The 12,960-nt window shown below is 43.2% G+C and overlaps 1 protein-coding gene across 5 annotated transcripts in view; it reads left to right on the plus strand.

The window, feature by feature from the left end:
- The first annotated feature begins 2,700 nt into the window (after positions 1–2,700).
- The window catches only part of LOC311248615 (kynurenine--oxoglutarate transaminase 3-like), a 39,474-nt gene continuing 29,214 nt past the window's right edge, over positions 2,701–12,960 (plus strand). Inside the window, exons 1-5 of one of the 5 annotated variants that reach the window (XM_084338022.1) lie at positions 2,701–2,733; positions 3,810–3,900; positions 4,053–4,111; positions 5,749–5,893; positions 12,771–12,861. In XM_084338022.1, the coding sequence (XP_084194148.1) occupies positions 12,772–12,861 (90 nt within the window). In that variant the 5' untranslated portion in view covers positions 2,701–2,733; positions 3,810–3,900; positions 4,053–4,111; positions 5,749–5,893; position 12,771. Of the gene's footprint in view, positions 2,734–3,463; positions 3,507–3,809; positions 3,901–4,052; positions 4,112–5,748; positions 5,894–11,572; positions 11,695–12,430; positions 12,468–12,770; positions 12,862–12,960 lie in introns of those variants that run through there. The other 4 variants (XM_084338023.1, XM_084338026.1, XM_084338024.1 and 1 more) reach the window with 4 other exon arrangements.

Here is a 12,960-nt window from a genome sequence, read left to right on the forward strand (position 1 = left end):
TTTTTTTTTTTTTTTGCGATCTGAAATCATATTGCATCACGCGAGCCTACCCTAGCCTACCCAGGGGCCGCCGGCGATCAGATGTGAAAAAATCGCCCCCTATCGTCTCCCAGATGGTAAATTACCCTTTTGGAATGGACTCAATGAAAATGGATGGGGAAAAAAAAATATTCCAGTCCACATTTTCCAGTCCACTGATGCAGCCGGAGTTACCAGAGTTAATTCTGGATCGGTTATACTGTACACACGTTGGATCAATATACTTATCGATTTTTTCGAATGGTGATCAGGAATTGGAATATACCATTTGGATACCATCTGATGTCAGGTAAGGAATCTATGTTATCAGTGTTAGGATAATCAGACTCGTTTTCGAGGAGATAATAAGCTTTTTTGTGATATGTGCTCTATCTGTTTCACTGTAAAATCCATGAGCTATTATCAGCGCGCGGCTCGAATGTGCGTGTGTAACGGGGAAGCCCGTGGGTATGTCCACAGTCACGGAAACAGGTGTGTTGACGAGTGACTGTGGCAGTGCGGGCTGGTAAATTAAACTCACTTCGCCATAACAGGGTTAACAGACGCATAGGTACGGTAGTTAGGAGTGAATTCACTTCTTAGTGCAGCGGCCTGTGTCGTCGCCCGCGGACGTGGGAGCCCCCAGACCCAATATGATCAGTCACACGTGCGTGCACGTATACTATTGATCATCTAGCGTTTATTTGAAAACGATTCATAAATAGGCCGACAAATATCAACATTCTGGAATATTCCAGTAAAAGGCGATTATCACAGAATGGGCTGTTTTTCACCTGAAAACTGGTGCTTTTCAAAATGCTCTCAAACGGAAATGAAGCGATAAAAAACCAATCTGCCTTGACAACACTGACTGGAAAATGATTCTTTGATAAGCGACAGGCAGATTAGACACATAGCCATAATTTAAAACATAGATTAGGCGATATTAACGTTAACATTAGGAGTGGACCGTGGCATTCAAGCGGGTAAAAAGGAAAACACGGCGTGGCACTCAAAGTGTTAAGGGGATGCAGACCAGAGAAAGACTTTCGTCTTGTTTACATCAGGGTCCCCCATTTTCAATTCATATCAACATTTATGACATACACAACAACATACATGACATTAGGGATTAATAAGAACGAGCCGCCTCGGAAGAAGACGGCCGCTGCTGCTGAAACCACCGCCTCACGTCGCCTCGCTGGCTCTTCCGCTTCACAGCGCGGCAGCGGGCGATAACGGCACGGGCACACTGCTGACGAATTAATTCCACGCGCGGCTCCCTCGTGAGATTGCGCGCCTGGCCAGGCACACACAGGCATGCGTTCTTCATGGGACGGGCAACCCCACATATACTCGCTATTTGCATATCAATAGCGCCGGTCGTCAGGTGTGTTAAATACGTTCTCAGATGCATTCACACCTAACTTGTTGTGAAGACATGTGTTACATTCCATTCGTAGAGGCAATTAGGCACTGTCTTTAGTCTGTGCTCAAGCGAGGGGACATTAAATGCGCATTCGCGGGACTATATAAGCGCGCGGCGCGCAGGGAGGAATGCACATTTAACAGAGCATTCTACAGACTAGAGTTTACGCGTGGCGCGCCGCCTCGAATAGGATTGAAACGAAAAGATAGCTTGCCGCCCGGGAGCCGCTCGCGAGGCGCGCTCCCGCTCGCGGCCAGTGTGCCTACTATCGTCCATTAACATGGGAGCGGAAGTGAAGAGGCAGCCGCCCGTCCGTCCGTCTGTGTTCATTCGTCAGCAGTGTGCCCTGCGCGGTCATGTATGCATGTATGTCATATATGTCCTGATGAATTGAAAATGGGGGACCCTGATGTAAACAAGACGAAAGTCTTTCTCTGGTCTGCATCCCCTTAACAATTGTGTGTATTGAGCTGTACTGTATTGTACCCATTCTGCAATCTGTTAATAAAGTTTTCAATCAATCAATCAATCAATCAATCAATAAGTCACGTGGGCTTAGTGGCCAATCAGAGGAACCCGGAAACCGAACTGCGTTGTATTTGGCATAGACGCTTTTGGAACGGCGTGCACTGAAAATCGAAACGAGTCTCCTGACCAAATGATCATTCCATTGGTCAGGGTTGTAGGCGTGGGTATGTATGCGTATGCGTTCGATTCTCTACCGGGCGGCAGATAATGGTTTGATTGAAGCATGCTTTTGAATGGATTTTCACTACCCCGCCCGGGCGGGCTGTCATTGAAGACATAAAACCCACGGCATCCGGTGGTAGAATGGAGAGTGCAGGAGAGGACGGCGTGTCATCATAATTACTGCATTCAGAGCACGTTTCCTACAGTTTTTATGAAATGACAAATATACGAAATTATACAGCTAAAACCATACTTTAACAACAAATATTATCTTACGCACTTGTTTTGGACATCTGAATGAATTAGGAGGGAGTGGGGGTGGGTAGCATAATATGCAACTCCTTTTGGGTTGCCAAAAGGAGATTACAAACAATACACGTATGGATAAATAATACATAATAAATGAATGAATGAATTGTGTTTTATTTTTATTTTGCCCCCCTCAATAATGTATTAACAAATTCAATGTAAACGGTATTTTCTACTTTGGTTTTCTGCCATCCGAATCCTGCCCGTCTGTGACGACATGTCTTCTCCTGCTGGTTGCATTTTACTAGTCAAGACGAGAACCTTTCTGCCAGCTACACGTAAGTTCTGTATGTAAACATCGTACCTCTACTACTCTCTTCTGATACTGACTGTATGTTTGATTGACATTTTTATTAACAGATTGCAGAATGGGTACAATACTTACAGCTTGTGAGCATTGCATCAACATTGTGAGCATAGGCTGCATAGCATTGCAATGTGAGCTGAGCCTGTCACTCATTGTATTGCTAAATAGAATGGTTCAATTAGCTAAAGCATTTAGCTATCATTATACGGTTTAGTCAAATCAATAAATACTAAAGAGATACTCCGTTGTCTAGCCGTTAGCTGTGTCACCTCACCGGCTGGAGCGCTGGCCTGCTACTGCTAGCCAAAGAAGAGCAAAGCGTCGGTCGGTCAACGTCAACGTAAAAGTAAAGTTTACGAGATATACTACTAATACATCTATAGCGCTTTTCCAGATGCTCAAATACGCTTTACATGGGTAGAAGAAACAAAACGATGGCAAAACAAAAACAGAACAAAAATAATATACATGTCAAAATAAAATAAATATATCACGTTTCACTGACCCTTCACCACCTTTTGTGGCGCAAACATACTTTATTTTCAACCCGGAGTATCATGAGCCATAATCAGAAATATGATGTTGACACGCTGGGACGACGTGCACCCCCCCCCCTCCCTACCTTCCCACGAGTTCAACGTGACGCGCAAGTGCAGTAGTGGTCTACTGTAGATCACCTCATATTTACCTTTTTGGTCGCCTGACTCATTCCTGACTTGACGAGTTGGCGAGGACCGCACCGTCAACCCATCGGTAATGTTAACGTTAGTCAGGTCACCTGCTAGACACATAATGGACATTGGACACATGGGACCATCCTACCCTTGTTCTAAATATAAGTGTTTTTTTAGTCAGTCGTCGTTACATGGACTGGATTTCAAGGTTGAATCGTCTTTTGAGAGAGCTGCTACCTCAATTATTTCTGTGCATTGCTGTCTAGAGTAGACAGTAGACAGTCTATGTGCTTTAGCAATTAACTGTAAATGTGATGATAACCACAGTGCTGTGATACTATACTAGAATAACGATGGTCTGTTATGTCCCATTTCTATGCAGCATGAACATATCACGGCAAGCCCTCAGATACTACAGCTCTGCATGTCATTCGGCTCAAGTAAACTGTACAAGAACGTTTTGTACCTCAACAGTAAGTCTCTGTGGTCCACGGGCCTACACTTCTTGTTTTGTGTGCACTTATTAGTTAAGTATGTGTCCATGCACAGTGGCAACATCAGATGGTCACAGGGGCTCATAACAACTTGAACAAGTTGTTCACTCACGCCTAATGTCTTGTTACAGCACATGACATCGCGGCATAAACCTTCGAAGCGCATCGAGGGGCTGGACAAGAATGTCTGGTAAGTGAGAGTTCAGAACATTTGACCAGGAGAACTGATCGTGTTTTCTCTGTCCATCATCAGAATTAGAACTTTTTTTTGCATTAGAACACCTGCTAACAGGAGACTGTGGCCTATTTCTAATTAATTGTTTTAGCACTTAATATTCAATCTTTTGTCAAACTTATTTTGCATGCAAAATATTAACACGCTACCATCTGTGTTAGGATTTTTTTGTGTTCTGTTTTGGATAATGGTTGAGGTTTATGTCAAGACAGAATAATCGTTCAGTATTGTTGTGTATATAGTATAAAAAAGGGGAAAGCATCCTACTGTAATGCATTCTAATAGGTTTTCACGTTGAAAATAATATCATAATAGTTCTATGTGATCCTCCATCTACTTTCCAAACCCTGATGTAGGGCTGAGTGATAAACTGAACATGTATTATACCGACATTTACAGACCTACCTCTGTCCATCCATATCGGTATGTTAGGTAGATGCATTCCTCAAGTGCATACTTAGGCTGTTTTAAGTTTGTGCTTCTTTAATTCAAATGAATGTACAACAACAATTCACATGTTGACAGACCAACATGTTGACAGAGGGCTATAACACAATGGAGAATGTGGTATTTGTGCGCTGGTGTTTAAACTATTTTTTGAGAGCCTGCGGTAAAGGCTGATATGGTCCTCAGGTCAACTCTTTGTAAAAATAGACATCCTGAGAAAGGTAGAGCTGTGTTGTCTATGAACACACAGTGGCTTATTTATTTATTATAATTTTGTCTTACCTTATTCACCCAGGGAGGATTCGCTGAGCACTTTTTCAGAAATGCCCTGCTTCACACTCATGTAGTTGCACACACTGAGCAGTAGGGAGTTAAGTGCCTTGCTCAAGGGCACTTCTACACTAAGGGCACTAATCCCCCCCCCCACACACACACACACACACAGACATTTGTCTGCCAATCTGGAAATCAAACCAATGACCTAGTCACAAGCCCACTCACTCATCTAACCTAAACGACCACTGCCCCTCCCCCTTTTCCTAATTGTTTTCTGGCAATCCGCCAAAGCAGCTAGTAATACTACTGACCGTCCAACCAAAGCCAAAACCTGTTTGCTGGTGGTGGCTAGTGTTAGTCTCTCAAGCCTTGTATAGTGCTATAGGCAGCCTGCTGATAGATTCTATTAAATAATAAACATGGCTTGGTACAAATGTACAAGAAAAGGAACAGACACTTATCCATTCATCACACCATGTGCCACGCTGGCAGAGCCATTCAATCTTCATTTAATCTCAAAGAGAGAGCAAGGTCTCCTTTGCAATTATGTCGAGACATTTCTTTACAGGCGTATTACGACTGATGGAAACACAAAATAAAGATACGGAAAAGAAAATCGGCATAGACTAATTACACGTTGAATGAATAGGACAAAAACACAGATGCAAAATGAAAAACTGTCTGAAGCGGGGAGATTTGTAATAATTTTTTAAAACCATTCTTAGGTTAGCAGGGTATTGATTTCTTAGCCAGAGTTGAAGGTCATTCCAAGAAGCTGGGGCATTCAAATAAAAAGGCTGACTTTCCAAGCTCTCGGCCTGCACTCTGGGGACTTTAAGCATTTAAAGCAATTGATATGGTCTTTACAGGGTGGCCTTTACCTCGGTGGCAGCAGACCCGTCCATCGTTAACCTGGGCCAAGGGTACCCAGACATCCCTCCCCCCTCCTACGTGAAGGAGGCGCTGGCCCAGGCGGCCTCCGTGGACAAGATGAACCAGTACACCAGAGGCTTTGTAAGACACGCTTCACTTATGAATGGCTACTGTACATACATAATGGTTTCATGCAATCCGAAGTCTTTCAGCAAGCATTAAAAAAAAATACATATAAAAAACATATATATACATACTAGGGCTGACCCCGATTAGTCGGCTAATCGATCGAAAGGAGCCGTAAGTCGACTGCCAACCTCTTAGTCGAATGCACAAAAAACTAAAATAATAATAATTATAATTGTTTTATTTATTTATTTATTTGTATCATTATTTCCAAAAGCAAAGAGGCCTAGAAGCATGGCTAACGCTAATGGCGTGCATACCAGCGATGCTAGCTGCCCAAGAAAACACTGAAGGCACTGAAAGAGGATTTTACCCATCTAATGAACACACTAGACTAGACAAATATTAGGGATGCCCCGATCACGTTTTTTGCTACCGATACCGATCATCGTGAGCCATATCGGCCGATACCGATCCGATCGTTTTTGATTAAAAAGAAATATAATATATATATTATATAATTAGACTTGTACTTGTATTATCTGCGAGACATCGCCACCACGCAACAAGTCAAAATGCTCGCTATCGGCAAACAGCTCCACTGTCTGTGTGTACTCTAGTAGCCTCCAGCTCCAAAAAGGATTCTCCTGTGCTGCAGCTGGACCCTATTGGTAACGAGGGCAATAACGAGTGATGCATATCGTCAATAAAAACAGTCGGTTGCCTATTGTAATTATTACATTACCTCCACTCTGTCTGCAGCAGGTCTCTCCGCTCATGGAATGGCATATTTATGTATCAATAGTCTATGAACGCTAGGCAAAGTGGGCGACATGATGTTGGCACAATTTGTAAATGAACAAACGCAAACTGCTGTTTTTTTCTTTTTAGATAATAAAACACTAAGCGGGCTGTATTCTTCTAACGCAACAAACTTTGCTGTAACATTTAGCGTACTATCCATGCTCCACAGCTTCCATTGTTGTCTTCCTGCAACAACTCACACATTTACGGGATTTCAGACCAGGATTTATGTTTCAGTGGCGAAAAGAAGCACTTTTGGTGGACTACTTGGTGGTAACTAAAAAGTAACTAAAAACCCCCAAGTAACTGAGTACCCTCAAAAATCACTCAAGTTCAGTTGAAACGGTGAGTTTCAATTACTCGATTACTCATGCCCATCCCTAAAAAAATATATCCACATACAAAGAGGATCTGTGTCATACTAGGACTAGAGGTGGATGTGAATATGATGTCCAGTTTGATTAACCATACCGTTCTTTTTTCATTTAAATATTTTTCCAAGTATGTTGCGATTGCAACTATTGGACGGGAATGTCAGTGTTCTTAAAAGCTTGTAGTTGTGCATGTCATAAAAAAACAACCTTGCATCATTTGGGTATTTCTGAATGTTTTGGCATATGAGTCTATATAGGATGCATTTTTGTGTAATTGTTTGATCATAATACAGGACTAAGGAACATGGTATTTTTTTATTTCAAATTATATATATAGGACTATGTATAAAGAAACCATTTCTTCTTTCAGAAAGGCTGATATTGTTAGGGTTTGTAACCGACCTCAAGCGCAACGGCACAGAGAGAGTTGTTTCAGAGTTAGCCAAAGCAAGGGCGTATTTATTCTCAGAGTCACAAGATTGAATTAAGTTGAGCAACAGAACAAACGGGGAATCTGGCATGTGAAGATTGTTGCGGCTCTGCAGATTCTCCTAGTAGGTGGTGGTGAGGAATTAGCTTGTGACGTCTGAAGCCGCTCTGCAGATCCTCCCAGCTTTCGCTCCAGGTGGAAACGGAGAGAGAGAGAAATCTCAGTTAGCCCAGCGCACAGAAACAGAGAGGTGACTGATCCAAATAAATATCCAAGTGACTTGATCTTCGGTGTAACACACACAGTTAGCAGAGTCCAGAGAAAAAACAATACGGTAATCCAAAGTGTAAATCCAACACAAAAAAGGTGAGAACAGTATCAACAAAAAGGGATCTCTTCGGTGTTTCACTAACACACAAAAAACTGGTGATCCAAAAAGAACTGTTTCCAAAAACTCACCAGAGCGCAACGCGTAACGCGGGCTGATAACGAGGCGCAGCTTCGAACGGGGAATCAGGTTCTCCACAGGGATTACTTCACGAAAGTCCTGGGGAGCAACAGACAGGGAACAGCGACGGGAAAGACAGGCAAATGCAGGAGAATATTCAAAACGATCCAACCTCGATATTAGGGGGATCAGGGTATATAAAGCCACAGGGCGCTGATGACAAGCTGTGACAGCTGCAGGATGAAATTGATCATTGCTCCAGAAGCGTGTGGTGGGGAGAGCACCAATCAACACGGCACCTTACAGGAAAGAAGCGTGTGGCGGGGAATGCAATTAATCAACAAAATACCTTAAAGGAACGGAGCATGTGGGTGAGGAGCGGACCAATCATCACAGTACTTTAGGAAGCCTGTGGTGGGGAAAGAACCAATCCTCACAGATATAAAGCTAATGTTTTGTGTAATTGTTATACTCATTGAGGACCATTACATTTGTAGTATTAATCGTAGAATCATATCATATCAGTACCTTCAATAAAGAGTAGATCTGACTACTTTACTGAATTAACAATTACTGTGAATATCTCCAAACCATGCTCACAAACATTGAGTAACAATACCTTGGATGATGTAACTGATATTAGTCGCGCTACTGGAGAAAAAGACGCTGGTACCCTTGACAGTTAAAAAAAAAATCACTTTATTCATTCCAGATGTAGCTTATTTTTCCAATCATATTGTACTGAACAAAGATTAGCAACACATTTTCTTGCGGTGAATTCCTGCCTCAAGACATGCTGTATTGCGTGGGGCTTTTAGAGAGGAAGATCCGTAGGACATCACAACGTCGATTCCTGAACGCAACCTCTTTGATAGAAGAGAGATTACACCCATGCAGCCGAGTGTCGTGTGCAGTCAAATACAGTACGGCGCAATACAAACAATTGTTAACACTTTGAGCGCCACGTCGCGGCTTTTCTCGGGTTTACGATAGTTACGTTGAAAGCCACGTCACGGCTTTTCTCGGATTTTTTTTTTTTTTTGCGATCTGAAATCATATTGCATCACGCGAGCCTACCCTAGCCTACCCAGGGGCCGCCGGCGATCAGATGTGAAAAAATCGCCCCCTATCGTCTCCCAGATGGTAAATTACCCTTTTGGAATGGACTCAATGAAAATGGATGGGGAAAAAAAAATATTCCAGTCCACATTTTCCAGTCCACTGATGCAGCCGGAGTTACCAGAGTTAATTCTGGATCGGTTATACTGTACACACGTTGGATCAATATACTTATCGATTTTTTCGAATGGTGATCAGGAATTGGAATATACCATTTGGATACCATCTGATGTCAGGTAAGGAATCTATGTTATCAGTGTTAGGATAATCAGACTCGTTTTCGAGGAGATAATAAGCTTTTTTGTGATATGTGCTCTATCTGTTTCACTGTAAAATCCATGAGCTATTATCAGCGCGCGGCTCGAATGTGCGTGTGTAACGGGGAAGCCCGTGGGTATGTCCACAGTCACGGAAACAGGTGTGTTGACGAGTGACTGTGGCAGTGCGGGCTGGTAAATTAAACTCACTTCGCCATAACAGGGTTAACAGACGCATAGGTACGGTAGTTAGGAGTGAATTCACTTCTTAGTGCAGCGGCCTGTGTCGTCGCCCGCGGACGTGGGAGCCCCCAGACCCAATATGATCAGTCACACGTGCGTGCACGTATACTATTGATCATCTAGCGTTTATTTGAAAACGATTCATAAATAGGCCGACAAATATCAACATTCTGGAATATTCCAGTAAAAGGCGATTATCACAGAATGGGCTGTTTTTCACCTGAAAACTGGTGCTTTTCAAAATGCTCTCAAACGGAAATGAAGCGATAAAAAACCAATCTGCCTTGACAACACTGACTGGAAAATGATTCTTTGATAAGCGACAGGCAGATTAGACACATAGCCATAATTTAAAACATAGATTAGGCGATATTAACGTTAACATTAGGAGTGGACCGTGGCATTCAAGCGGGTAAAAAGGAAAACACGGCGTGGCACTCAAAGTGTTAAGGGGATGCAGACCAGAGAAAGACTTTCGTCTTGTTTACATCAGGGTCCCCCATTTTCAATTCATATCAACATTTATGACATACACAACAACATACATGACATTAGGGATTAATAAGAACGAGCCGCCTCGGAAGAAGACGGCCGCTGCTGCTGAAACCACCGCCTCACGTCGCCTCGCTGGCTCTTCCGCTTCACAGCGCGGCAGCGGGCGATAACGGCACGGGCACACTGCTGACGAATTAATTCCACGCGCGGCTCCCTCGTGAGATTGCGCGCCTGGCCAGGCACACACAGGCATGCGTTCTTCATGGGACGGGCAACCCCACATATACTCGCTATTTGCATATCAATAGCGCCGGTCGTCAGGTGTGTTAAATACGTTCTCAGATGCATTCACACCTAACTTGTTGTGAAGACATGTGTTACATTCCATTCGTAGAGGCAATTAGGCACTGTCTTTAGTCTGTGCTCAAGCGAGGGGACATTAAATGCGCATTCGCGGGACTATATAAGCGCGCGGCGCGCAGGGAGGAATGCACATTTAACAGAGCATTCTACAGACTAGAGTTTACGCGTGGCGCGCCGCCTCGAATAGGATTGAAACGAAAAGATAGCTTGCCGCCCGGGAGCCGCTCGCGAGGCGCGCTCCCGCTCGCGGCCAGTGTGCCTACTATCGTCCATTAACATGGGAGCGGAAGTGAAGAGGCAGCCGCCCGTCCGTCCGTCTGTGTTCATTCGTCAGCAGTGTGCCCTGCGCGGTCATGTATGCATGTATGTCATATATGTCCTGATGAATTGAAAATGGGGGACCCTGATGTAAACAAGACGAAAGTCTTTCTCTGGTCTGCATCCCCTTAACAATTGTGTGTATTGAGCTGTACTGTATTGTACCCATTCTGCAATCTGTTAATAAAGTTTTCAATCAATCAATCAATCAATCAATCAATAAGTCACGTGGGCTTAGTGGCCAATCAGAGGAACCCGGAAACCGAACTGCGTTGTATTTGGCATAGACGCTTTTGGAACGGCGTGCACTGAAAATCGAAACGAGTCTCCTGACCAAATGATCATTCCATTGGTCAGGGTTGTAGGCGTGGGTATGTATGCGTATGCGTTCGATTCTCTACCGGGCGGCAGATAATGGTTTGATTGAAGCATGCTTTTGAATGGATTTTCACTACCCCGCCCGGGCGGGCTGTCATTGAAGACATAAAACCCACGGCATCCGGTGGTAGAATGGAGAGTGCAGGAGAGGACGGCGTGTCATCATAATTACTGCATTCAGAGCACGTTTCCTACAGTTTTTATGAAATGACAAATATACGAAATTATACAGCTAAAACCATACTTTAACAACAAATATTATCTTACGCACTTGTTTTGGACATCTGAATGAATTAGGAGGGAGTGGGGGTGGGTAGCATAATATGCAACTCCTTTTGGGTTGCCAAAAGGAGATTACAAACAATACACGTATGGATAAATAATACATAATAAATGAATGAATGAATTGTGTTTTATTTTTATTTTGCCCCCCTCAATAATGTATTAACAAATTCAATGTAAACGGTATTTTCTACTTTGGTTTTCTGCCATCCGAATCCTGCCCGTCTGTGACGACATGTCTTCTCCTGCTGGTTGCATTTTACTAGTCAAGACGAGAACCTTTCTGCCAGCTACACGTAAGTTCTGTATGTAAACATCGTACCTCTACTACTCTCTTCTGATACTGACTGTATGTTTGATTGACATTTTTATTAACAGATTGCAGAATGGGTACAATACTTACAGCTTGTGAGCATTGCATCAACATTGTGAGCATAGGCTGCATAGCATTGCAATGTGAGCTGAGCCTGTCACTCATTGTATTGCTAAATAGAATGGTTCAATTAGCTAAAGCATTTAGCTATCATTATACGGTTTAGTCAAATCAATAAATACTAAAGAGATACTCCGTTGTCTAGCCGTTAGCTGTGTCACCTCACCGGCTGGAGCGCTGGCCTGCTACTGCTAGCCAAAGAAGAGCAAAGCGTCGGTCGGTCAACGTCAACGTAAAAGTAAAGTTTACGAGATATACTACTAATACATCTATAGCGCTTTTCCAGATGCTCAAATACGCTTTACATGGGTAGAAGAAACAAAACGATGGCAAAACAAAAACAGAACAAAAATAATATACATGTCAAAATAAAATAAATATATCACGTTTCACTGACCCTTCACCACCTTTTGTGGCGCAAACATACTTTATTTTCAACCCGGAGTATCATGAGCCATAATCAGAAATATGATGTTGACACGCTGGGACGACGTGCACCCCCCCCCCTCCCTACCTTCCCACGAGTTCAACGTGACGCGCAAGTGCAGTAGTGGTCTACTGTAGATCACCTCATATTTACCTTTTTGGTCGCCTGACTCATTCCTGACTTGACGAGTTGGCGAGGACCGCACCGTCAACCCATCGGTAATGTTAACGTTAGTCAGGTCACCTGCTAGACACATAATGGACATTGGACACATGGGACCATCCTACCCTTGTTCTAAATATAAGTGTTTTTTTAGTCAGTCGTCGTTACATGGACTGGATTTCAAGGTTGAATCGTCTTTTGAGAGAGCTGCTACCTCAATTATTTCTGTGCATTGCTGTCTAGAGTAGACAGTAGACAGTCTATGTGCTTTAGCAATTAACTGTAAATGTGATGATAACCACAGTGCTGTGATACTATACTAGAATAACGATGGTCTGTTATGTCCCATTTCTATGCAGCATGAACATATCACGGCAAGCCCTCAGATACTACAGCTCTGCATGTCATTCGGCTCAAGTAAACTGTACAAGAACGTTTTGTACCTCAACAGTAAGTCTCTGTGGTCCACGGGCCTACACTTCTTGTTTTGTGTGCACTTATTAGTTAAGTATGTGTCCATGCACAGTGGCAACATCAGATGGTCACAGG

Source organism: Notolepis coatsorum (assembly GCF_963971535.1).
Source record: "Notolepis coatsorum genome assembly, chromosome: 2".
NCBI classification, from domain to species: Eukaryota; Metazoa; Chordata; class Actinopteri; order Aulopiformes; family Paralepididae; genus Notolepis; species Notolepis coatsorum.